Raw genomic sequence first — 24,809 nt, forward strand, 5'->3', positions numbered from 1 at the left:
AGTCACAGAAAATATAAATGATTCACACAGAAGTACAAGTTCTTCAGATTTGTACTTGAAAAGAATGGGTTAAGGAACAAACTTCCTCTATGAGACTCACTCCTTCACAGAGTTGTCATGTGGTTGTGCTCTTGCAGCCTCTTCAGTCTCTTCTCTCGGTCTGGTGTCGGCAGGAAACCGGGTTAAATCACCTCATTACAAATTGTTTCTTCTAATCAATGTTGTAAATATTGTTATTTTGTCGATGAGTTCAGTTACATGCGGAATCTATTGCACTCCAGTCCGTCCTGGGAGAGGGATCCCTCACATGTGACTCTCTCTGAAGTTTCCACATTTTCTAGTTTGTCCTGACTCTTGTGGAAGGTTTAGAACACAGGATGTCGCACCTTGTTCGGCCCTTTCACACAAAGATTCTTGAATTTGGGCTACACAAAGAACATCTGGTTGATTGAATGATAGAAGTTCACACGCTCACAAGCGAGCAAACACAAAAACACATCACCAAATTCCAGGCAGAAACAACCCGACAGGTTTCCTGCTTCATCTTGGAGTGGATGTGTCAAATTCCTTTGAATCACTGTGAGGACGCCTTCTGATCCGCCCCGGAGGCCTGTGGCATTATGGGAGCAAACAGTGCAGGCTGCAGGGGGCGTACAAAGCTTGTGAAGGACTGGTGATGTGTAGACAGAAATCGCTTCAGGGCTCATTTGAGATTATCTGTGTGACTTATGTCTGCAGGCAAATGTGTTTGAAGTGTCCACTCAAATCCTCCTCTCTGTATTTGTGTTGACCCGGTTCCTGTTTGGAAGTGATGAAGCTGTCACTGGTGCACAACCGAGTACTTATGAGTGAGTACTTTAGGTAGAGTACTCTAATACATGTTATAAAACTGCTTCCAAGGTCCTGCTGAAACTCCGATACTTTATCTGTAGAAAAATATATCCTGCTTTATCACATTATTGATCGTGGTGCATTAATATGTAAGCAGCAATTTAGCCAATTTTATTGAAGCTTATATTATTTCCTTTAACTGCAGTTTATTCTACTTCAAATCAAAAGGGTTATTCTCCTCCAAAAGGTCCCCAGATAAATCTCAACCTGGAAATCCTCAAGTTAAATACAAGTAACTTCAAACGTGTGCATTACACAAAATATGAGAAACTGCAAGTCCCTTGTGACTTGTGCTATTTTCAAACGTGGGAACCACAGCTCATATATATATATATACAGTGAGATCTGTCAAATTCACACGTCTGAATCACAGCTGGCATTCACAGTCCCTCTACGCTCATGCAGAACACAAAGGATCCCAGTGAGGGTCCACACAGAGAGAAGGAACCACTACAAGGGTTCAGATATACTGCTGTGGAAACTATTAGTGGATTATTGAATCAATTAGTTGAGACGACCAATTTAATAATCATTTGAGACAATTTTGAGCATAAATGCCAAAAACGTAAATATGTCGATTTAACTCTATTTCTCAGTCCTTCTTAGTCGTCAAATTGATTTCTGAATATTAGATTATAGGTTGGTCAAAACCTGTAATTAGAACAAAAGAGCTTCTTAGTCAATCCACAGAAAATTACTGGCAACTATTTAAATGATCGATCAGAAAATCCATCAGAAAAAAACCTCTGGGAAATAACCATGGAAATGTTTCAATGTTATCTGATGTTTTATGAACGAAATGATCAATTGATTCATCAGGAGCATCGCTAGTCGTGGCTCTGAATGATTCCCTGTAAATGAAACTTGTTTTGAGCCTCCAGTGGATTTGGAGAAAACAGTGTCATGATAATATTCTCATCTCATATAAAACCTGTAATCATCTGCAGCGGTGGGGAGCAAACAGCGTCCACGTCTCCTGTAGGTAATGCGATGTGAATACAGGGCTCCCACCGAACATGGCTCTATAACATTCTAATCAAGGATTTGCATCTGAAACACAAACAGGCGTCAGTGTAATACTTGTGCAACAGCAACACAATTGAACAACCTATGATTTGCATTCCAAGTCTCCTGGTGCAGCAAAAACAATCAATGTGTCCGTATGAGTCTTCTTCTTCTTCCTAAATGTAGAATAAGCTGCTGATGACTAGTTCTAGAATTAGTTTTACTTTAAAAAATGAATTATAAAAACATAGAGGACAGCACAGCACATACAAAACTGCACAGATGATTTAACCTCTGATGTGGAACAACTGCTTTCAGAGTTAACATCACTCTCTGGTTTCCTGCGTGTGACCTCTAACCTCTCCAGCTTTCTGAGCAGTGTCCGACTGTGTGTCCCAGCAGGCAGTGCTGCACGAGGACTAGGATGACTGGGAAGACCCAGACCAGCAACGTGACCAACAAGAATGACCCGCGCTCCCTCAACTCCCGCGTCTTCATCGGTAACCTCAACACAGCTGTGGTGACCAAGGGCGACATCGAGGCCATCTTCGCCAAGTACGGGAAGATCTTCGGCTGCTCGGTGCACAAGGGCTACGCCTTCGTCCAGTACGCCAGCGAGAGGAACGCCAGGGTGGCCGTGGCCGGGGAGAACACCCGGGTCATCGCCGGACAATCACTAGGTAACGTGAATCATATGGGCCACATGTAATGATTCGTGTCTGGTTAAATCACTGATAACAGTTCAAATGCATAGCAGATGAAAACTAGAAACTACACTGACCTTTCAGGGTAAAAGGGTCGAACAAGAAGAAGTCATATTTATTTATTTTATTTATTTATTCCGTGTATTTCTTCCACCCTTGCAAAAAACTTCACTAGTAGCATTATAAAAATGTGCACATCAAATATTTTGTTAGCTAAGGCAACAGACCTCCGTCCTGCCTGATGTTTCGTTCCGCAGCAACAACACAGATCATCAATGTCCATCACTGACAGTAATTGAAAAATGGTGAGAGTACAATATATTAGTTCCCTCATAAAAAAAAGATTTTGCCCCTCAAGTCATTCCTTAACGTTTCATCTTCTTCCCCAGTATCCTGGTCAAAGTTACCCAATAACTGCTCTTCTGAAAACCTATAAATAATAAACAATTACACAGAGTGCGTGTGTAGATAAATGAAAAGTGTAATATGATCATTACAATCCTTTATCTGCAGTATTTTTCAAAACCTCATTATAAAACAGAAAAGCACTGCGTAAAAACACATCAGTTTACTGCGAAAGTGATACAACTAAATAAGAAATACATATAAAAGCAAAGCAAGAGCCATAACACAGGGATCAATAGTCATAATGAAAGTAATTCTATAAAAAACGAGCTTCAGGATTGTAAATTTGATAGAGAAACCGTCAGCAAGAGACTTTAAAACACCTTATTTCACGTAAATGGCTGAACTCTCACTTTTAATTGATAAAAACCTGAAGTTACCATCTGCTCCCACTGCTTATGGTCAAAAGTTCTGCATCAGATCTTGCCGACAATCTTAAATTTGATCAGAAAAAACCTTCGAATAATCCTGAACTGGAGCGGTGCAGCCGCCGTGCAGATGCAAAGATAGGGAACCCAGTTTTAGGAGCTAAACACGGCGAGGCTGCGGCGAGGACACCAGGCGTAAAGATAAGAGTGAGAAGTCGAGGAGAAACTGGGACGACAGACAAGCTGCATCACGGAGGAAACGTTCACAGCTCAGTCCTCATGGGCATTCAATGGATCCCTGTAAATCTTCCTTATATTACTTATTGATTAGTTCACAGCCCCCTCCATAGAAAAATAAAAGTCCTCCCCGAGCCCTGCTCTCTCATTAAATATGAATAAGAGCGCTGCGGGGTCAATTCTGAAATTCCACCCTGCATTCGGCCAGTTTCATGCATTTCGGCCGTGAAATTAAATGCGGCAGTGCTAAAACTGTGGGGACGACTTCAGTTCACAGTGATTTGATTCATCGTTATTTTACTTGAGAGCTTTTATTTTACATATTGTAGAAAATAAGAACAGATCCTCTAAATCTTAAGTGGAACTATATGAACTCAAGTGACTGGCCCTGAGGGAACAGGTGTGTTAGGAGTTGGTATTTGGGGATTAGGAGCAGCATTAGTGCAGCCATGCTAAGCAACTATGCATGTTAGCAGGATATCAGACACGTTTTTAATTAACTCCAAACAAAAACCAAACATATTTAGAAGAGAAACAATTATATTAACTGTCCAATGATTTCTGCCTTGTTTCCATGTATTGTATTTACTTGAATTAGTGTAACATCACCATAAGCAGTGGTAGCAGTGGCCCAGACTATTAAAATAAACCCATGACTTAGAGGAATGGTTTGAAACCTTTTGAAATCAATTCGATTAGAGAAAGGGACTAAATCTTAGTCTGTTCTGTGTGGATATGTGGAGGATGTGATTACATTAATTAGGCATCAAGACTCATAAAGATTGGACATTTTTTTACAAATTATCCGACTAGCTGAAGCACACAACTCCCTTATGCTAAGTTAACTAGCTGAATGCTAATAAGTAAAATTAGACTGATATGAGATCACTGTGACCTGTGACCTTAGACCCTTGACCACCAAAATCGAATCAGTTAATCTGTGAGTGTAAATTGACATTTGTGCCAAAGTTAAAAAGACTCTCGGTCCCAAGATAACATGATTGCAAGGTAAAATGGACCTTTAAGCGGCCACTGTGACATTGACCTTTGACCTCCAAATACTAAGTCCCTAATCTTTGAATCAAAGTGAATGTTTTTACCAAATTCCCTCAGAGCTGCTGTGTTCATAAGGTCACAGTGACCGTTCACCACCAAACTGTATCCAGCTCATTATAGAGCCCAACGGAAAGTTTGGACCAAATTCAAAGAAATTCCCCTGGGACGTTCTGGAGATATTTCGTTCACAAACACGGGACGGACGCACAACTTGAAAACTAAATGCTTCTGGCCTCTGGTTGTCGTTAGCATGGAGGCTAACACTCTGCAGTTTCATGCTGCCACACCACAGACACATTCCCCCGGTCTTCACTCTGTCATCAGCACATGTTCACGTGTCCCGTCTACATCATTGCTTCCACTTACTGATCCTATCATTGTTGTGTACACTGACAAACCACAACACAGTTACATTACCTCAGACACACAACAGCTACAGCAGATCTCAGCTAACACAACAAACGCAGCAAGAGCTAAGAAATCATGCAGACCACGACTCCATGCATCAGCCGCTGTGGGATGCTCCTTTGCACACGGTGTGATAATGCAGCAGCACTGTCCTCATGATGTTCCTGTAAACCCACAAGAACACACAATGAATTCAGGACATTAAGAATGCACCTGAAGTGTCAGAGGTAAACCTAAAGGAGCCCGCAGTAACGTTTCTGCTTTGGAAATGATCTTTTCTGCTTTTATTCAGCTGCCACTGTGAAATTTAACCCCTGAAGTCTTATCTTTTAAACATGAACCTCATATTTGATTAAACTCTGGGATCTGTTTTGCCAGAGGTGCGGAGGTCGCCACGAGATGTGAATTCTTGATATTTTCCTCCACGCGTTCCTGTTTTATTAAATTACACACAGGGCGGAGTGACACGAGTGTCCCACACGTGATAGGTTTAAGTGATGTGAGATACTGAGGCTTCTCTCGCTTTATTTACTTTATTTATTTAGTTCATAAAAACAACAGTGACTTTCAATCACACTGGTGTTTGGCCTGAGACGGCAGCTATTTAGACCCTGATGAAGACGTCTTCTGGTGACAAAGGGCAAAGGAGATGGTCAAATCCCAGTTCCACCAGTTCAGCATAGACGTATTGATGATTTAAGGTTCATTATTTAAATCTGTGTTTAGTTTGATGTGCTCTGCCTCGTGTCAGTTTATTGTGTATTTGAGTTTCCACGTGTGACTGCTCTCTGGTTTGGTCTTTGAGCGCCTCCCTGTGGCTGAAATACTTACTGCAGAACATTATATTAAATCACTGGTTTAATTAGGTCTTTATTCGTGATATAAAGCCTATATACCTTATAAATACCTTGAAAATTAGTGGTAAGTTTTGAAAAATGTTCAGACACTTTTTTTGAGTTTGGGATTGTTTCTATATTTTATCTATTTATATCTTATCTTTTTTTGTGAAGCAACAAAGTGCTTCACAAGATTAAAACAACAGGAAATTGCAATGAAGACATTAAATCAATATAGAATAAATATGGTCGATTAAAAGCTAATTTTAAGATGTGATGATTAAATATAAATATATATAAACTCTAACTGAAACTTTAACTGGAGTTTTTGCCTACTTATGAATTGTTCCACGTGCTGGACCACTAGATGGTGCTGAGAGAGAGTGACATCACGTCTGGGACATACTGTCTCTCAGCAGGTCTGATTCATTTATGTCCTCAGTCCTCAAACTCCTGCAGGGATCCTCTGTGCAGAATATTAAACCAACATTTTACTTTTCCCATTTTATCCCATGATTGTTAGATTTTTTTTTATGCTTTTGAGTCAAATCAATTATAGAATCAACCTTCCTGAATTAAACAGAAAACAGAGATCACAATCACCTAGAGGACAGTTTAGTTTTTGTGTTACACAGTTTTCCACATGAAACAAAAAGAAGAGTATTTTTGATATTTATCCAAACATGTCAAAATGAGACAATGGTTGAGGACATTGATGTTTAATTTTCAGTGACTGGGCCTGAAGCTGTGAATCCTCTATCTTTCATAAGATTTCACTTTTTCCTGTCTTTTCTTACTGAGAACAAAGGATCTGGGGAAGTATTAAGATGTCACGCTGCGCATGAGACAGCTGCCAAGCCCCGTGTCAGTGTAATTAGATATTACAATTACAAGGCTTCATCTATAACAGAGTCCAAGTGCTGCAACAGCTGGGAATTCAGAAGGCTGCTCCCCCCCCCCCCCCCCCCCGAGCGCTGCTCTTTCAATCTGTCTCTGAAGTCCACAGCCCATCCACTTTAAATTAAATTTAAAAAGCAGAGACGAATGGTGGCAGTAGGAAGCTGATTCGCTCCTGCAGTGAATGGATCTCTGTTGTTTGACTGGTGAGGTCAACCTGGATTTTTCTGCAGGTTGAAACTGAACTGAGAACAGGTTGTATTTTCTGATATGAAGCTTGAATATCAAATGAGAGCCTCTTTTTTTCTTGATTTTCAAATAATCTACTGCACGGAATTTACCTTTATTCTGAGCATTTTTCATTTTTAATAATATCTTATCAGCAAATGCTTACTATGCTCCATGAACCAGAAATCCCTGTTAAATGTTAAAGCATTGCTCTTTACACAGTTTAACAGAGACAGTGAAAAACAACATTTTACATATTGGAAAATATGTTCCAATAGATGTACTCGTGTAAACACAAGCTTTAAATAAATGAATTCACACATGAATAAAACAACCACAAATCAGAAATGTGCAAAGAAAAAAGGATTAAATGATTTTGCATATGTGTATATATGTATTCAACCTGATTCTGTGTGTACTGAAATACCCTGTAGCTGCTAGAATGTATTTGTGAACATCATTATGCATGTTCTGAATTTGACTAATAGATCCACTCATTCATTCCTCATTGTTTTGTCTAAATTTGGTTTCAGCTACAGGGATTTATGACTCAGCTCATGTCAGTCTCTTTGTTTTGGTTGTCTAGCCCACAGCTTTGTGTATTTGGTTCATTCTCACATCTCTCACAGAGTCAGTTTTCAGCACCTGACACATTTCAGAGACTTGAGCTGCAGGAGACAGTGGAGCCAGATGTTTTCCTCAGGAGTTGGTGGCGAGTAAAACTGAGCTAAAAGCAAAGTTAGCGTCAGAATAAATACTAATGTTAGTCTGTTTCATGTTTGTATAGGTTGATGTTTACTAACAACACTATCACCATCAGCTCCCCTTCATAGAAGTTAAAGCATCTCTATCGCTCCCTAGTGGCTGCTTGCAGCATCGAACATAAAGCCCACTCCTTCCCTATAAGCAGAAAACAACAGTATAGGATAGTTGTTTAGGAAAGCAGGTATTTATCAGTAAGAACAATGTATTCAACAAAGCAACATTGGGATGTGGTAACTGGTAATAGATACTTTCACTATATATTTGCTAATATTAAATTGACTAAATAATTTTTGTATTAACTGACAATAAAGTGTGCTTTTTTTTTACAAGCACACTTTAAATGGGGCTTCTTTTGGACCAGTAAATAAGTAATAGAAGTTTATGGTCACCTGCACCAGATTCAAAACAGGAAATTAAACGGGGGAATTTATAAACTATTAAAACATATAGGATGCTATTTGTTCTGAGGGGTTCTGGGTGACATGGACACTAACATGCCGGCTACCGTGTTTTATCTATAAATATTCACACACAAGTTTGTTATATACAAGGAAGTAAACTTTTTGTATTTTTTTTTACATTCATCTTCGGAGTCCATGGACTGCACCTTAAAAGGAAATACTTGATTTCAGCATGTAAGGGGAGACAGGGGGAAATTTTGGGAGGCATTTTTCTTCTTTCCTCCCATGAAAAAAAAGGAATCATGTAATTTCCCCTCGTCTAATCCGTGTCGACACACAGGGAACAAAGACAGGGATGTTTTGGTTGAATTTGTGCTCCTGCTGTTGGGGCTGAGTGGAGTGTTGGAGGAGAGGTTTCCCCCTGAACCAGTTTGACAGATGGTATGGTCTGAGGCTGAGAGTCTGCAGCTGGAGCAGCAGCATCAGTCTGTCAGAGAATAAAACCCATAGAGGAGAAAAGTGGATCTCAGCTCAGCATCTCTTCCACCAGCCTCCTCCTGCTCAACATGACCATGTACAAGGGCAGGCGTCGCAACCACAGATGTGAGTATGTGACGAGGCAGGCGGAGGAGTTGATTCATTTTTTCTGGGGTGTTTGAGAGGATGATTAGAAGTTGATTGATGCAGGAGCTTCACTTTGTTTAGTGTGAGTGAGATTTCATTTCAGCTGATTTTAACTTCTTTATCGGGCTTAGAATGACAGCAGCTGCTCAGAGGAACTTATTGTTAAGTGTTAAAACACATAGCGATGGCACTTCTCTGTCATGTGTCTGAAGTCTGTGTTGTCTGCATCGTGCTTCTTTTCCGTGCATGTTGGCTAAACGTGCCATTTCTTGCAAAGAAATAAATATATAATCCTTATATCACCTTAAAAAGCACAATTAATTACTGCTTTGTAGTTTAAATAGATCATAGGTGATCAGATAACGGTTGCTGCAGTAATAAGTCGATTTGAAATCCAATCAACTACTTCGATAATCGATTCATCTTTTTAGTTTGCAAGGATTCCAACATATTCAGCTGCTCCTATGTGAAGACTCAATGCTTTTCTTCATCATGTGTGAATATGGCTGCAAACTGAATATCCGTGTGCTTAGGACTACAGGGAAAAAACATTTAATCACATCTACTTAAGTCGGCGGTAAATCATAACAAGCTTTTTTCACAGTTTTCTGACATATTTACATCAGTAGGGGCCAAGGAAATCAATCTTTGGTTGCAGCCATATAAATCCTACAGGATCATCATTATTACGTCTAATATGGTGATAATTTATGAATTTGGAAAAAGCAAATCCTTTTTCAGCCAGTTTTTTTGTGGTTTTCACAGGAAATGTGTGAGAGGCTCATTTATCTCTGTGATTGGATCACAGGCGGCAGAGTGCTGCCTAAAGGGCGTCATCTATTCTGTGGCTGCACTTAGTGTTACAATTAGTGTGCTGCTTCTGTGACAAGAAAAGTTGTGTGTTCAGAAACCACTGCAGTGGAGCCTGTGAGCGATGGACTGTGTGTCTGGATGGTTGGCAGCTGCAGGTGTGTGTGTGTGTGTGTGTGTATGCACTCACCTGTGACGCACACTGCTGGTGGAAAGATTTGTACACGCTTTGCATCTGTGGATGAATAAATCTCATATATCAACATCTATATGTGCTGATTTATGATCGATGGCAGGTGTTTACACAATGAATGTGTTCTGCATTTCAAATCTTTTCATCCATATTCATAAATTGTACCCTTAAGTGGGGCTGCAAATAATAATCACTATCACTTTGTGTTACATATTGACGGGTGTTTGAGTTAAGTGTCCAATGAAAGTCGTAAGGAAATCCAGCTCCTGGGTTTATTTTGAAATAGCAGCGATTTTTTGTTTTATAAGCGTCATGAAAAATCTCTGCAGCACAATGTGTTCAAACTTATATAAACATCTTTAGAGTATTTGTCCAGCATCACAGTTTGTGTAGTTGGAGATGCTATAAAAGTGATGACAACACCTTTGTAATTTGCACCCTACAACACCTTGTCAAGTTGTTACCACTTCAACCTAAGATTTTTCCACCTTGGTTAATGAGATTAGTCCTTTAAAGCACAGAAACATCAGAAAAATGATCTGTATCTAATGTATCTCTAGTTTTCTTTGTGGTAAAAACATGTATTTTCTGCTTTGGGATCCTCATAATCTTCTTACAACTGGTTGAATTTAACTATTGGGGTCATGACACTCAGGTTTGGAACCACAGATTTTTCCAATTGATAAAATATCCCCCAAAATAATTTTCTGTATTTTCTATATAACTTAATGCCTACACAATATACTCTGCGGCCACTTGTGTGTATCACAGTGAAGATGTGTGATGTGCAGCGTGTGCGATGGTTTCCAGTTGTTCCTCATTGTGTATCCTCCGCAGTGTTTCCACAGTCAGCTCACGAACGAGCTGATGTACCAGTAGTTCCGAGCAGGTGGCAGCTGTAGATTTGTCATTTTTCCAGCTGCCTGCTTGGATTAACAGCGTTTAGGTGGAAGTGATGGACGGCCTCTTATGAATAAAACGTTTCAAAGCGTTGCAGTTAAGAGCCACAAACTTGCATCATTAGATCATAATATTAAGATCATAAGAGAAAAGAAGGAAGCGTGCCGGAGCAGCTCTGGAGAGATGAAAGACGGAATTATCTTCACCTCAGGCTACAGCAATACGCTCATTATGATTTAATGCAAAAATCAACACGAGCTCACGTTGGGAGGAACCTCAGCAGCATCAAAATTTCAACCTCTGTGCTGGTGATGAGCTCTTTTGATTTGATCGACATTCCCAGTGAGATAAATTGACTCCATCCAACCCTAAAATATAGAAATCCCACATCACGTTCTACTTAATGGATTATAGCTCAGCAGGTCTGATGAAAATTATTTTATTCCAAGCTCAGGGGTTTGTGGTGGAGCTGCCAAACACGTCCACACTGTGCCAGGTAGCCATTTTCCTTAAGAGGGCGAGGAGAAAAGTACAAGATATTAATTAAGGAAGGACAGGCTGTCAGGCAATTAATCCAAGTCCCACCCATAACAGAACCCGTTAACGCCTCGGGCTGCTCGTCCTGAATGGAATCAGGGGGGGATGCTGTCGATCTGGGCATTCAGCTCACAGAGGGTTGACAGAGTCATTTAAATAGACGTGTTTGGAAGTCTGGATGTCTGGACGCTCGACAGATGGAACTGCTCCCTGCTTGCATGGTAAATGGTTTAAGCACGCAGCATGTGTCTGATTTTCTTCACTTCCATACAAATTTCTGAATTTTATTTTGGACCGGAGAGATCTTTCACTTGAAATATCTTTAGTCACATTTTTAGCTGTTGAAATTCAAATATAATTAATTACAATTACATTCTCATTAGTACGATTGAATCTATAATAGTCTAATCTAATTGAGTCTATAATTCCCTTTTGACTATATGAAGTATAGATTCTGGAGATCTCAACAATTATTTTGATCATTGATTAACATCAGGGGATTTCCTTGAGCCTGATCGATTTTTCTTTTGTCAGATAATACTCTTAAAAAGTAAAATGGCACATAGCCAGAAACACATTTGCTTTCTACACCTGTCACTCACGGTGCCTCGCTCGAGAAAAACACTCTCACAGTGGTAATGAAAAAGGACGACGCCGCCTTCGCCCTTGAGCCAAGATCGAAGATTATTCCATTCGTCCCTGTCAGATTTACAGGGTGTGAGAACACGCCGTAGATTGAATTTGCCACCGCTGTCGTGCAGGATGTCTCCGAGTCGCACATTTGTATTCACACAGGGGCCCGGATGATCTCTTAATCAAATACTGTTCACCTGCTCTCAGGACGCATGCCGCGGCGGAGCTGGAGTTTGTTATGTGCCAGAGGTGACGGCTTGTCTGCCAAAAGAAAATCCACTGTCTCATTTCTTTCCCGGAGCTAATTTAAAACTTCACGTATACCCCCTCAGTCATAAAGGCACAGACAGCACCAGTTTAAACATGGACTTAGATTTCCCAATTATTTCCGTTACACGTTTACTAAGAGCCATAGATGAAGGAGGACGTGTTTAAAAAGCCCATTTGCTATGTAAAGTCTTTTCCAATGTATTGTTACCGATGGGAATTACCACAGGCCATGTACTGGCATTCAGCTGCTGTCTGGCTAAATAGAAGCAGCACAAGAGGCTGTAGAGTTATTTAGGCACTTTCTCCTTTTCAAACTAAGCTCATCCCAGTGGACCAATCCAATTTGTGTGAGTGTGTGTTTGTGTTTGTGTTTGTGTGTCATGCGTCAGCTCTCACGACTCGTCCACAACCCCAGCGACTTATAGAGCTCAAGGGCAGGCTGAGCTGAGGAGTCTATATCCAGCTAAAATGGAACCTCACACACACAGTCACACATTCAGTAACACAGCAACAGACTCGCAGGTAATTTCAGCAGAGATTCATTAATATGAATGAAGACAAACGGATGTAGAGCGCCCTGAGGTGGTGATGACTGTATTCTTGCAGTGTTGGTTGAATAAATCTGTTACTGAACTCAGCCGCATCCTCGCCGGGAGACGCGCTCTGTCAAAACGAGGTCTTGTAAAACCTGTGATTGATGCTTTCATCTCGTACACAGATGAGGGGAGACGGTGTTAAAAACACTTCTTTTGACCCCGGAGATTTAACAACTAGCAGGAAAAAGCAAAACTAATCTGTGAGGGGGTGTTACAGTGCGTGTTAGAGCTGTTGCTTAGGGCTTGTGGAAACGGCTGCTATTATTATCATATTAGGAATAAAAAGAAAATCTTTCTCTGGTATCATTATACAGCAGATACAATCCCGTTAAACCTCCTCTCATGACTGAGTTTTCTCAAAGTGGTCGTTTGCTTTTTGCCTTGATATAATATTACTCTAAAAGGTTTTTCTTGAAATATATGTTATTATTTACTAAAACTGTTTGTCCTCTTTTTTTTATGTGTGAAGCACTTTGTAAACAGAAAGTTAAATTAATGCATAAGATCACCTTAATGTTAACTTCCCCTGAAGGCTCAAAACTTCACTAATCCATCTTTACATATTAACAGCTGATTAAATATCTTAAAATGACATTAAAAGGTTTTCTTGTGGGGACAAACCATAGACTTTATATAAGGATAGATGACGGATCTCCACAGTATAACACTAATGCAGGTACATGTATTCTCTACAAACTGCTGCTGTGAGTGCTGGAGAAACATGAACTTACTCGCAGTCATAATGTAGTAGAAGACATATTAATAAGTGTTTGCAGCTAATGGAACAACATCTTGAGCACTGCTCTTTTATATTGTATTTTCTCCTCCATACCATAATAATGACGGTTAATAGGTGAATCCTCCATATGTATCTCCATTAAACCACAGTAAGTCCCAATAATACACGCTGTAATATATTGTTCTTATATCTTTTTACAATTTAAGATTTGTGTACCCCTAAAGGTGCCCAGTATTTAGAAATATAAAGTATGATTAATTTGTCCTTTCCACTAAAATACCCAATTTGTACCACATCATCTTGTTTTGTTCTCCTGTATATTCATCAGGAACCAGTAACTATTACTGTTAAATTGGCCGGTAAATTGCGAGTAGTTTGTGCTGGGATACGACCAGTAGGATAATTCCCATTGAACTGCACAAAAGATACTATCTCTTTATAGTATCTTTTAAAGAGATAAAAATAAAGAGGCGGTTGTGGCTGAGAAGTAGAGTGGTCGTCCTCCAACCTGAAGGTCGGCGGTTCAATCCCCGGTCTGAACCATCTGCATGCCGAAGTGTCCTTGGGCAAGATGCTGAACCCTGAATCGCCCCCCATAGAAGTGCTGCGATTAGATGCACTGTATGAATGTGTGTGTGAATGGGTGAATGTAAAAACTGCACTGTAAAGAGTGGTCATCAAGACTAGAAAAGCGCTATATAAATACAAAGCCATTTATTGCCCCACACTGGTTTCATATGCCCACACATTGATCACTTTATTGAGCAGTGGCAAAAAAACTTTTTGTCTGAACCGTCTGCAGTCATTTGTAAAGTGCCTTGCTCAATTACACCCTGTCAAAGCAAAGCTTTCATATGCGGCAAACATTTTCAGGAGCTAACATGTGACTTTTTATGTTGTCGCTACGTGTGTCACGATGTTAATATGCTGCAGCCAACTTGCTCATAATGGCTTCGGCATAAAGTAACTTTTTACATCACCCCTCAGTGCGATGCAGCACACAATTTACTATATCAATCAAGTCCTAAGTGGCTATTGCTTAGCAACAGTTTCTATCTCCTCTATCTCCAGGCACAACTTTTTTATGGATGAAGGCATAAACAAGTCAGTCTGCGAGCACACATGCACACACTCAGGCATACGTGCCATTTGTGTATATGATTATTATAATGACTGTAATTAATCAGAGCCTCAGTATGTGTCTGTCGTACAGGGTTGGTTGGGGCGGGGGGGGGGGGGGGGGGGGGGGGGGGGGGTGGCAGTGCTCGTTTCAGAGTGCTTTTTATTTCTCTGCTCTCTCTTTAATGAGCCAAGCAAGGGAACCAAAGGAGAGCAGGCTTTATATTGGGAACCGTTCCTCACATCTTCTTGGAGCATAATGATAATGTTACAGATGTCCCAGTGCACCTGAACGCTCCCAATGCATCCCCAATCCATCAGTCCAGTATGGGAATGGGGGGGAAGGGAGACGGTGTCGGCTCCAAACATAGCACCCCAGGTTATCCAGACAATGAGTTGGAGGCGTGTGTGTGTGTGTGTGTGTGTGTGTGTATGTGTGTGTATTTGTGTGTGTGTGTGTGTGTGTGTGTGTGTGTGTGTGTGAGTTAGTGAGTGAGTGGTCCTAATGAAGCAAAACATCATTGCTGAAGTCCTGGTTAAGGTTAGGTATAGGGTTTGGTTAGGTGGAATGGAAGTCAATACAAAGTCCTAATCAATGTGTGTGCGTGTGTGTGTGTTTGTGTGTGTGTGTGTGTGTGTGTGTGTGTGTGTGTGTGTGTGTGTGTGTGTGTGTGTGTGTGTCTGTGTGTGTGTGTGTGTGTGTGTGTGTGTGTGTGTGTGACAAAGACAGGATTGCTTGTGAAACAGGATCAAAGAAAAACACATGCATACTATAGTGTGAAATATTTTAGAGATGTCAAATCCACAAGCTCAGCACATTAGCGTGGCAGCTCGGGACTTCATTATCAACCTCTGCAACACGTTCAGCCAACTGACTCAACTTCAGCTCCTGTCATGACATTTACTGGATCCCCAGGGCAGTTGATGCAAAAGCCGATGTTTTATCTGTGCAACTTTATTGAAGCCATCAAGGGGGGGGGGGGGGACTCATTCATCAAACGGGGATCCGTGTGGCTTTTGTCAGCGCGAGCGTGGGTCTACATGTGTGTGAGTGGGAGACTGGTGTTTGATATATGTTTGCTTTTCTGTGTTTGACCTTGAGCCGGGTTTTCAAGGCTGATTGAGCTGAGTTTGAGCAAAAAGCCCTGATGAAGAGCCGACAGACTAAATGCAGTGTACCAGCCCGGTTTCACGCACAAGGGCTCTCTGCAGGTAGAGAGGCTGCTGTCAGTCACTGGAGGAGCCACGAGCTGCATACAGATGAGTCACAGAAATCCACTAATGTATTCAAAGAATTATTTTCGGTCGTTACACTGACTAAGGATTGCTGTCCTAATATAAATGTATATATTTTTTTTTTTGGTATGATCATCTATTGATTATTTATTCAATAGTATTATTTCAAGTACAATTTTACATCTGTAAGTCGTTTAATCTTAACCTGTAACAATGATGTTACTAGGATTATATACTGTAATATATATATAAATATTTTAGGAAACAAATAAGTAGATGCAATAATGTAATAGTTACAGAAGGTGAAAAGAAAATACACAAACGCAAAACATACACAAAAGAAACCCAGAAGACAGAAAGTACAGATGAGTCATTGAATTCCACTAATGCATTTCAATACATTTGTTCAAGTTCTGTTGTTTTACCGAGTAAGACTGCTGCCCTTACATTTACTTTCCTTTTTGTCTCATGACCTTTAAAACTCTTGAAACTCTCTTTAAAATGTCTGCCTTTCTGCTGCTTTTTCATTTCTTGGAGGAAAACATTGGACCAAAGAGGTCTCTGTAAATTATTCAGTGCATTCGACCTCAGTTCACCTGCCGGTCTCATCACATTGTAGCCTTTAGGTGTATAGACAGATCCAACCAACAGAAACTCATTAAAAGTAGATTTATTCATGCTACTTTTTCTTTTACCTTCAAAAAGCTGCTTATTCCGATTTGGAAGAGGGAGAATCATGCCTCTGTTCTTGCTCTGTGTAACTTGGGTTAGCCGGTGTGATCCCCTTGTGTAAGTGAAAGTAAAAAATTAACAGAATCAGGCCGGGCAAGTTCAAGAGTCATCCCGAACTGCAGATCAATTAAAAATACCTAATTAAAAAAACAGTGTTTATCTCCAATATTCTATATAATAAGAAATAGATAGATAGATAGATAGATAGATAGATAGATAGATAAATAGATAGATAGATAGATAGATAGATAGATAGATAGATAGATAGATAGATAGATAGATAGATACATAGATAGATAGATTAACTTTATCATCCGCATCAGTGAATATTTGCCTTTGGCTTCCCCCGAAAAGTACATACATGACACAACACCATTAAAAACATACAAAATATAGTATATATACAATAGAATATTGCAACATTCAAAAGTGCAATGGACGGGTAGCGGGAGGCTGCATAAATAAATAAAACTAGAGAGCAAATCTTACAGAACAGTAAATGTCATCCTTTGTTTGGTTCCTCTATGGCACGGGGAATAAGATATTGATTGTATATTTTCCGGCTGGCCCATGGGACCCAGATTTGCCAAGTTGTAACAAGAAACTACTCGAACTGTTACTTTCCAGCTCAGGTGGCGGTAAATCACAATGTTCCAACACCGCTGACCTTAATGTGTCTGGTCTGAAATCTCAGAGTTATTATCCATCTCAAACTAATTGAACTAACCCGACTTCTACCACATCACGATTTGACCAAAATACTCAGTGAACATACAGCTCCCCTTACTTTAATTTGATTAACAATTAGATGATTTACATGTGTTAGATTGTTCAGAGCAAAATGATATATTAGTACAAGGTACATGAAAATATATCTTTATTCCCTTTACCATTTTAATTATGTCATAGTAAACTCTCTGTCAAAGGTTTAATTTTATGTTTATGTAACAAATAGTACTGCAAATTGTACCTGCTGATGTATAGTATTTGCTGCATATGCAGATCTTAAGTAAATCTTAACAAAATACGTAATAGTTTTCAATCTTGCACAACACAACCTATCATATGAAGTAAAGTCATCACGGAGCAGGACCGACTCTCCTGTCTGTTCAGTGGTGATGGTTGAGAAACGCTGACCTCATGTCCTTTGTCCATCATGATGAATTCCACTGTATTCATGTCAAAGGGCTTTGATATCACAGTGAATTACCATAGCCACCATTTCTTTGAAAGATTGGGCTGGATGCTGGAGACATTTTGCTCAGAGCTGACTGGGTAATTGAAATCCCCACCACTGTTTTATTACAGTCGTCTGATGCAATGATTTCATAATGAGTTGTTTTGTCACATTTTAATGACTTTTATATACGTTTTACATTAAGGGTATAATGTTTTGGGGGCCATGTATGTATAATATGTGTTATATTAAAATAGCTGCCATGATGATTTAATAGTAAGACAACTTTAAAGCTAAATATAATTGATGGCACCTTCTGGACACATTGACTGTGTAAGTGTAAAAAAAAAGCTTTCTCCACATTAAAGTTATTTCTCTAAGATTCTAAAGAAAACAGTAATTTCATTAGAATACAGTGTGAATGAGGTTTATCTGATGCGTCCTTGTCTGAGAAGTGATTTAGGGAAATCCGACCTTGAACGTCAGCAACAATCTTCCTCTAATCCCGCTAATCTTTATTTTCAGAAGTTGGAATGAATGAATAATGAAAGTTGCCTCGTCTGGTTTTATCTGACTCTTTTGTCTATAAACGTTTCCCTTTGCTTCTAGTAAATTTTATGTTTTCACTTGGAGAGTAACATGTCTTTGGTTCATGGAGATTTTGAGAATAAGATCTTGCATGCCTCACTTTTCATTCAAGGATGTGTGGAACAAGGTGGTGGTCTTGTTTATCATCGATTACATGCAATTGGTTAATAAGTTATTGGTTTAAATCCAGTTGACAATAGCTTAACTAATGTTTCCTGTCTATATCGTCTATGGAGAGATCCCTGTCTCTACCTTTTTCAGTTTAAGAAGTGGGGGACAAATCAATAGTCCAATAGTTTAACCAAAGCTAATATGAAGCTTTAGCAGACTCAAGGATATCTCTTCAGGAAAACTCAAGGCTGAGTCTTTCAATCGCTTCTTTTATCCTACCAAAAGTCCAGGAGGTCGACATCATAATTTTTCAAAGAAAAGTAGCAATTAGTTTCAGCCTAAGACGAATATTTATAAAGACGTTTGGAAATCTGGTTTTATACCTTTTAAAATGTCTAGTCATGTTTTCACAGATTCATTATTGTGGTCAAACCTCTTTCATGCAATATCACCATTTCTTGTTTCCAGACATCAACATGGCAGGAGAGCCAAAACCATACAGGCCCAAGTTGGGCTCCAAGAGGCCTCTCTCGTCGCTCTACAGGTTTGTGGTGAAACTCGTCTTATTTCTCTGGATCTGTTGGCTGTTGCTTTGCTGACCTACTTCCGCTGCTGTACTTACAGTCTATAAAATGTGTGCTCATAATCCTCGCTGGCAGGCCGCGGGTACTTGTGGAGGAAACAGCCGATTCCCTACCTGTGCTATCAGTGCCACTCGCGTCCGTTGTTATTACACACTCACTCATTCCTGACATTTTGTTGGAAGCTCAGGAAATGCAGTTTGCAAAGTGTGACGGGACCAATGAAATAAAAAAAAAACAGCAGTTTATTTCAGTTTTTAAAGGAACAGTTAACATTTCTGAAAATTGCTTTTTTGCTTATAGAGATTGTTGATTCAACCAATGTCACTGTCATGTTTATACAGTAAATATCAACCTACAGCAAGGAGACAGTTCTACATAAATAGATCTATATAGAGAGAAAATCTCCCTTATTTACAGTTAACACTTTATGTGGAATATGTACAAGAACGTATGTGTTATTGACAATGAGATAATGTTTTGGACTATTTCTTGCAAAAATCAAAGTGTTGAAAATGATGTAAATGTTGTTGTTTTAAATGGCTGGAGAGGCCTCGGCCCACGTGACTCAACTGATATCATTCTGTGTTGTACAGGGCAGCAGTCGCTCAGCTTAATTTAACCTTGATAAGAAAACATTCCAGCATAAACCACTTCAAATAAAAAGGCAAATAGGTGTTAATAAATTAGCTTTAGAGATGTTGGTTTGCCATTTTTCTCATTGGCTGCTGGCATCGTGTTACCCGCAAAGTCACAAGAGTTGTATTCTCTCATTTAACTCTCAGCACGAAGTCCTAAACTGCTGAACTACCTCTTCTCAAGAGCCGGCAGGGTTTAGTTTCTACCCTGGCTACACACAAAATGTGCACAATCATTTAATACTTGCGCAATAAGATATGCATTTTTTGGTTCACAGTGGCTATGAGTTTGACTACGACTACTACAGAGACGATTTCTACAGCAGGTATGTAAGAAAGATCCACTGGTATAGAACTCATACTTTGTTTTAACTTTAGCGTTCACTCCCTTTCTTTAATCACCATGTCTTGATTTTGGCCCTTCACCCTCATTTCCTTTCAAGACAGCCACTTAGACAAGGATGAGTTTTCTGCAGAGTGGCCCCATTTCTGTCTGAGCCGAAGTAACTACATTATCACAGGCATAATGAATGTCATACGAGTTTTTATTCCTCTCCATTGGGCTTACTAATGATGCTTTTATCTGCATAGGCGAGTACTGAATGTCAGATAGTCCCCTGGCTGGTCATTTGCACTGGCAAGGCAAAGAATGCATCTTCCATTTGACATTTTCATGGGTTTGTTTACTTCCTCTGCTTTGCAATATCCCTGAGAGTCGAATCCTTCAGCTTTGAGTCATTATTGATATTTTGGCAATTTAATGTGTCGTAGGCAAAAGGGAAGAGGATCTGATTGAATGGCCGCGGCATTGCTCAATATGGACCCCCGAGCGTTCAGTCATCTTTTGCGGCATTTGTCCATTTGGAGCTTTGTAAAGATTTCTTGTGGCTAGAATAACAACATCAAGGCACCGCAGGAGTATCAGTGACACACTGGTGTTCACTGCCCATAATGAATCCAGAGTTACAGCTCCCTCCCTTTGAATAAAGCGTTCCTGTGCTGTAATAAATGTCTAACATTTTTCCTCTCTTAAATTGTTGACACTTTATTTTTCTTCTGTTTTCAGACTCTTTGAGTTTCACGGCCGTGTCGCCCCCCCGACCCGGGCTGTGATCCCCATCAAACGTTCACGACTACTCGTCCCCTCCACCCGCAGAGCCAAATCCTCCTTGACAGTCAGAGCTTGTTCCTCCTCCTCTTCCTCCTCCTCGTCCTCCTCCCGAGCACTCCACGCCGTCTCTTCCGTCACGGCTCCTAAACGTATGTTCTTTTCGTCCATTGTTGTTCGTCCAATTAATTTGTACTTGTTCTGTTGACAGAAACATTCTGGTTTATTACTACCTTTGTTCGTTTTTGTAGTTTTGGCAATTATCTTTATTAAATATAACACAAATTTAGACACCAAAGTATTTTAATATTTCTGGAACTGTGGCAACTAATTGAATAATTGGTTCAGCTCTTGCCGGGTTGTAAACAAACCAACCGTTAAGGCAGTCACTGTATCCAAACCACTTGGGCTCTCCAGAATGTTTTGACATGTTTCTGTTCACCGTTTAGGTTTCACAGAAGCAACTTCTCTGTTTTGGTTCATTCTTCCCACATCATTTTCTGCAAAGGCCCTGTGATAAACCCATGGTATAGGTTTACATTAAGCTGCCTTCACAAGACTAAAGATCAGAGTTCTGTGTTGTTACTGCAGAATCGAGGCCAAAACTCCAAAAAGACCATTCAGGTTGTATGAAATTATCTTTCTTCCATTTATCCAAAGTTGTCATTGATCATACTCTGACAGATAATAATCAGCAGTCACAATGCAGCACAGTGGAATAGCACAATCTTTCATCCTCACGCCCCTTTTCACACTGATTTCTGGCAAAGAACTTGGTCTTTGAGACACGTCAGAGCGGCGCAGTGCAGCAGCTTTTCTGTTGTAACTGCGTCTGTCTTCTTGTCAAACATCACATTTACTATGCTTTTTAACACTATTCACTGTTTTTCGACAGTGAAGACGGACCAGCTCGTAACAATCAAAAGGGAGTTGTCTCAGATCAAGACCAAGATCGACTCACTGCTGGGAAGGCTGGAGAAGATTGAGCGGCAACATCGCTGTGATGCCGGTAAGACATGACAGAGGGGAGGGGAGGGGTGGGGGACGTGTCTGCTGGGGGAGTTTGCATATAGACAGCACGTGGGGAGAAGAAACACAGGGTCTTTGAGGAAAAAGGACAATGGGATTTAGAAAATATTAAAAGCTTTGTTCAATAAACCTGTTATGTTCTGGTGTTAACTGCTCATCCTTGTCTCTCTTGCTCGCCTGTTTTGCCAGAGATGCAGAGGAAACAAGAGGAGATGTGTGAATGTCTCCATGGTGATGCGCTGGATCACTCCGGTGGAGAGGAAGCGGATGGGACAGCCGAGGTGGAGGCGGGGGAGATGACGGACGGGGGTGAAGATGACTTTGAAGACGAAGGCACCAGCGACATGGTAATTAGGACAAGACGCCGTTACCAGTCTCAACAAGGAGTGAGTGGCAACTGAGTTCTCCTGTAAGGATAATGTGTTCAGTGGGGTTACTGTGTGCGTCTGTGTAGGACACACGTCCATTAATCACATGATGCTGTATGTGTTTATTCTACAAGTCATAATCTCAGGCTATAGGGAGATAAACATTTCAGGAAGTTCTTTTTGATCCTGTACAGTCAATGTAAAGATTTAGCTTTATTGTTTAGCTTCCTAAAATAGCCGGTTAGTTGATGGCACATCTGTAGCTGACTGTTCTCCGTACGAATTAGATTATCAGATTTTTACCACAGTAAAAAGCTTCTTCCAATTGACATCAGTAGCATACAACTTAAAGCTACATAAAGCTGTTTGTGTCCTTATTCATTGTGGAGAAATATGTCAATCAATATATTGTATTATCTGCCTCAGAAATTCTACTAAATGACTGTACATCATTTAGTTTGTGTAGATGCAGAATGGAAAAAAAGAATGGATGACTGTAATCCACTTATGTCTATAACAATATAATAATCAAATGTTTTTGTGTTGCAGATAGAGAACCACATATCAGATATTGACAACTGAGTAAGGTCAGTATTTAATTGTTCTATTTTCTTAACAAGGAAACAAATCACTGTTCTACCACTTCACTTCCTGAAGAGAGTATGAAAAACCTTTTCTCAGTAGATCTTTTAGTGGCCTACTTAAAGACAACAGGCACCGCTACTCAAAGTTCTGCAGCTTTTTTCTCCACTTTTAAACAAAAGCGAGAAAGTGAAAAACACAGCTCATCCCCCTCCAGTTTAATCCTTCACCCTGTTCGTCATTCTCTCCATCTGGGAGTGTGAGGAGAGAGAGGTTCTCTGCTTTGCTCACTGACGACTGTCTGAACAGCCACAGCTATACGAGGCCGTCTCCTCCTCACTTTCCGTCGAAAGACATTTAAATCTCCGCCGATATTCTTTGCATGTACACAATTGATGAGACTATTTGTGTAGCTGACATTTACTTCCGGCTGTCCTCGAGCGACCGATAACGGAAATGAACATGATAGACTATTAAGTGGATGACATAATGAACTGTTTGTCCTCAGTTTGCTATCTCAGGTTATATCAGGACCAATTTGTCTATTTTAACATCCACCCACCTGACCTGAAAATGGACCCACATGTGTTGTTCAGTCTGTCTGACAATAATGATGGATTTTCACTGCTGTCTCTCTTCTCTTTTTTTTCGCCCGAAGAGAGGAAGCCTACAACACATGAAGTTGGAGGAACAGATACCAGCAATACCTTCTTTATCGAGAGGGTGTATTTGAAATGAAATGAGAGCAGTGACAGCAGGAGGAAGAGTTTTACAACCTTGTTTGTTGCTAGTTTGCTTCATTACAACACAACACTCCGCGATGTGAACTTCATCGAAAAAAGCCGGTTATCGATATTCTCCACTCTGCTGCAGCGAGATCAACTTCAAACAGCAATCCATATTTTCCCCTTCAGACAGATTGCCTATCTGGAAAATCAGGACACTACGGTATATTGTGTGCTTAATATATTATGATCTGTATTGTGCATAGATATACAATTACGCGATCAATCAGATGAACCATGGGATGCCCTCTTTTTGTCGTACTGCAGATTTATGTTTGTTCTGTTTCTGTGCATTGAAAACTGTGACGAGCCCCGACGCGGGCAGAGAGCTAAATATGAATGTACGAGGAACACGTTTTCTTTGACACATGATAAATATGTGAGTTTCTTTTATTTTTACATTATGCTGAAAATGTACAGTCTGTAATTTATTCACAACGTCTCCACACTGTATTGTACGCACATAACGTCTGTCATTTGTTTAAACACACGATAAGGTGCATTTTAAAATTCTGTTGCTATTCTGTTTATTGTAATCAAAAGATAACTATTTTTTACTATTAGCATGTTGAAAATGTGGCTTTTATGCATCATTTGTAATCATTGCATCTGTCGCAGCTATGGAAGATAACAGTTTTTGAAATAAACCCGTTCCTCCCTAAAACAGAAGTGTTTTGTCTGCTGCTCTGAACAAAAACCTTCTTTTAGTCAAGGATTGCAAAACAAGTTGCAGATAATAAAATAAGTTGCTTTGGAAAGTTACTTCACTCAGCTGAAGGTTATACACTATCAATCATCAAATTATTGTTTTATTTGTTTAGGGATAAAAGCCAATAAATAAACCAATTGGTACAAGGGTAAGGGAGAAACTGCACAGTTTTTTTTTTTCTATTGAGAAATGTGTTCACTTACAGCTTTCCTGCAACAATGGAAGACACATATCAATTAGACTATATTTAAAAAAGGCTTTTATTACTTATTGACTGAAATGGCTTTACAGTGCAAGTCACACTCACTCACCCGTACACACAAATTGTCTATATGCAACACTTTTTCCATCATACACACTACTACCACAGGCATTTTCAGTATTTACGACAAATCAGAATGCAGACTGGAAGAGTCGGGGATCGAACCAACGACCCTCCCTCCTGAGCCTTTGAAGTTAACACTTCCTACATGTTCTGTAACTTTAGATGATGATAAAGAAGAAAAGAACAAGACGATGGCTTCAACTGAAGACCTCCACAGT

At 40.0% G+C, this 24,809-nt stretch overlaps 1 protein-coding gene across 1 annotated transcript; it reads left to right on the forward strand.

The window, feature by feature from the left end:
• Positions 1-2,320: 2,320 nt before the first annotated feature.
• LOC128454840 (RNA-binding Raly-like protein) lies at positions 2,321-23,725 on the forward strand. Its single transcript, XM_053438409.1, has 8 exons — positions 2,321-2,576; positions 18,935-19,010; positions 19,964-20,011; positions 20,752-20,945; positions 21,689-21,802; positions 22,012-22,208; positions 22,740-22,777; positions 23,431-23,725. The coding sequence occupies exons 1-7, from the start codon at positions 2,321-2,323 to the stop codon at positions 22,770-22,772; spliced, it is 918 nt and encodes a 305-aa protein (XP_053294384.1). The 3' UTR covers positions 22,773-22,777; positions 23,431-23,725.
• Positions 23,726-24,809: the final 1,084 nt, after the last annotated feature.

Source organism: Pleuronectes platessa, chromosome 13, assembly GCF_947347685.1.
Source record: "Pleuronectes platessa chromosome 13, fPlePla1.1, whole genome shotgun sequence".
NCBI classification, from domain to species: domain Eukaryota; kingdom Metazoa; phylum Chordata; class Actinopteri; order Pleuronectiformes; family Pleuronectidae; genus Pleuronectes; species Pleuronectes platessa.

Bases quoted from the DNA above. Each gene is read 5' to 3' on its own strand.
- LOC128454840 (XM_053438409.1), top strand. From the start codon at position 2,321: ATGACTGGGAAGACCCAGACCAGCAACGTGACCAACAAGAATGACCCG. The intron at 19,011-19,963 runs GTTTGTGGTGAA...TTTGGTTCACAG, and splicing joins CCTCTCTCGTCGCTCTACAG to TGGCTATGAGTTTGACTACG. The intron at 20,946-21,688 runs GTATGTTCTTTT...GTTTTTCGACAG, and splicing joins TTCCGTCACGGCTCCTAAAC to TGAAGACGGACCAGCTCGTA.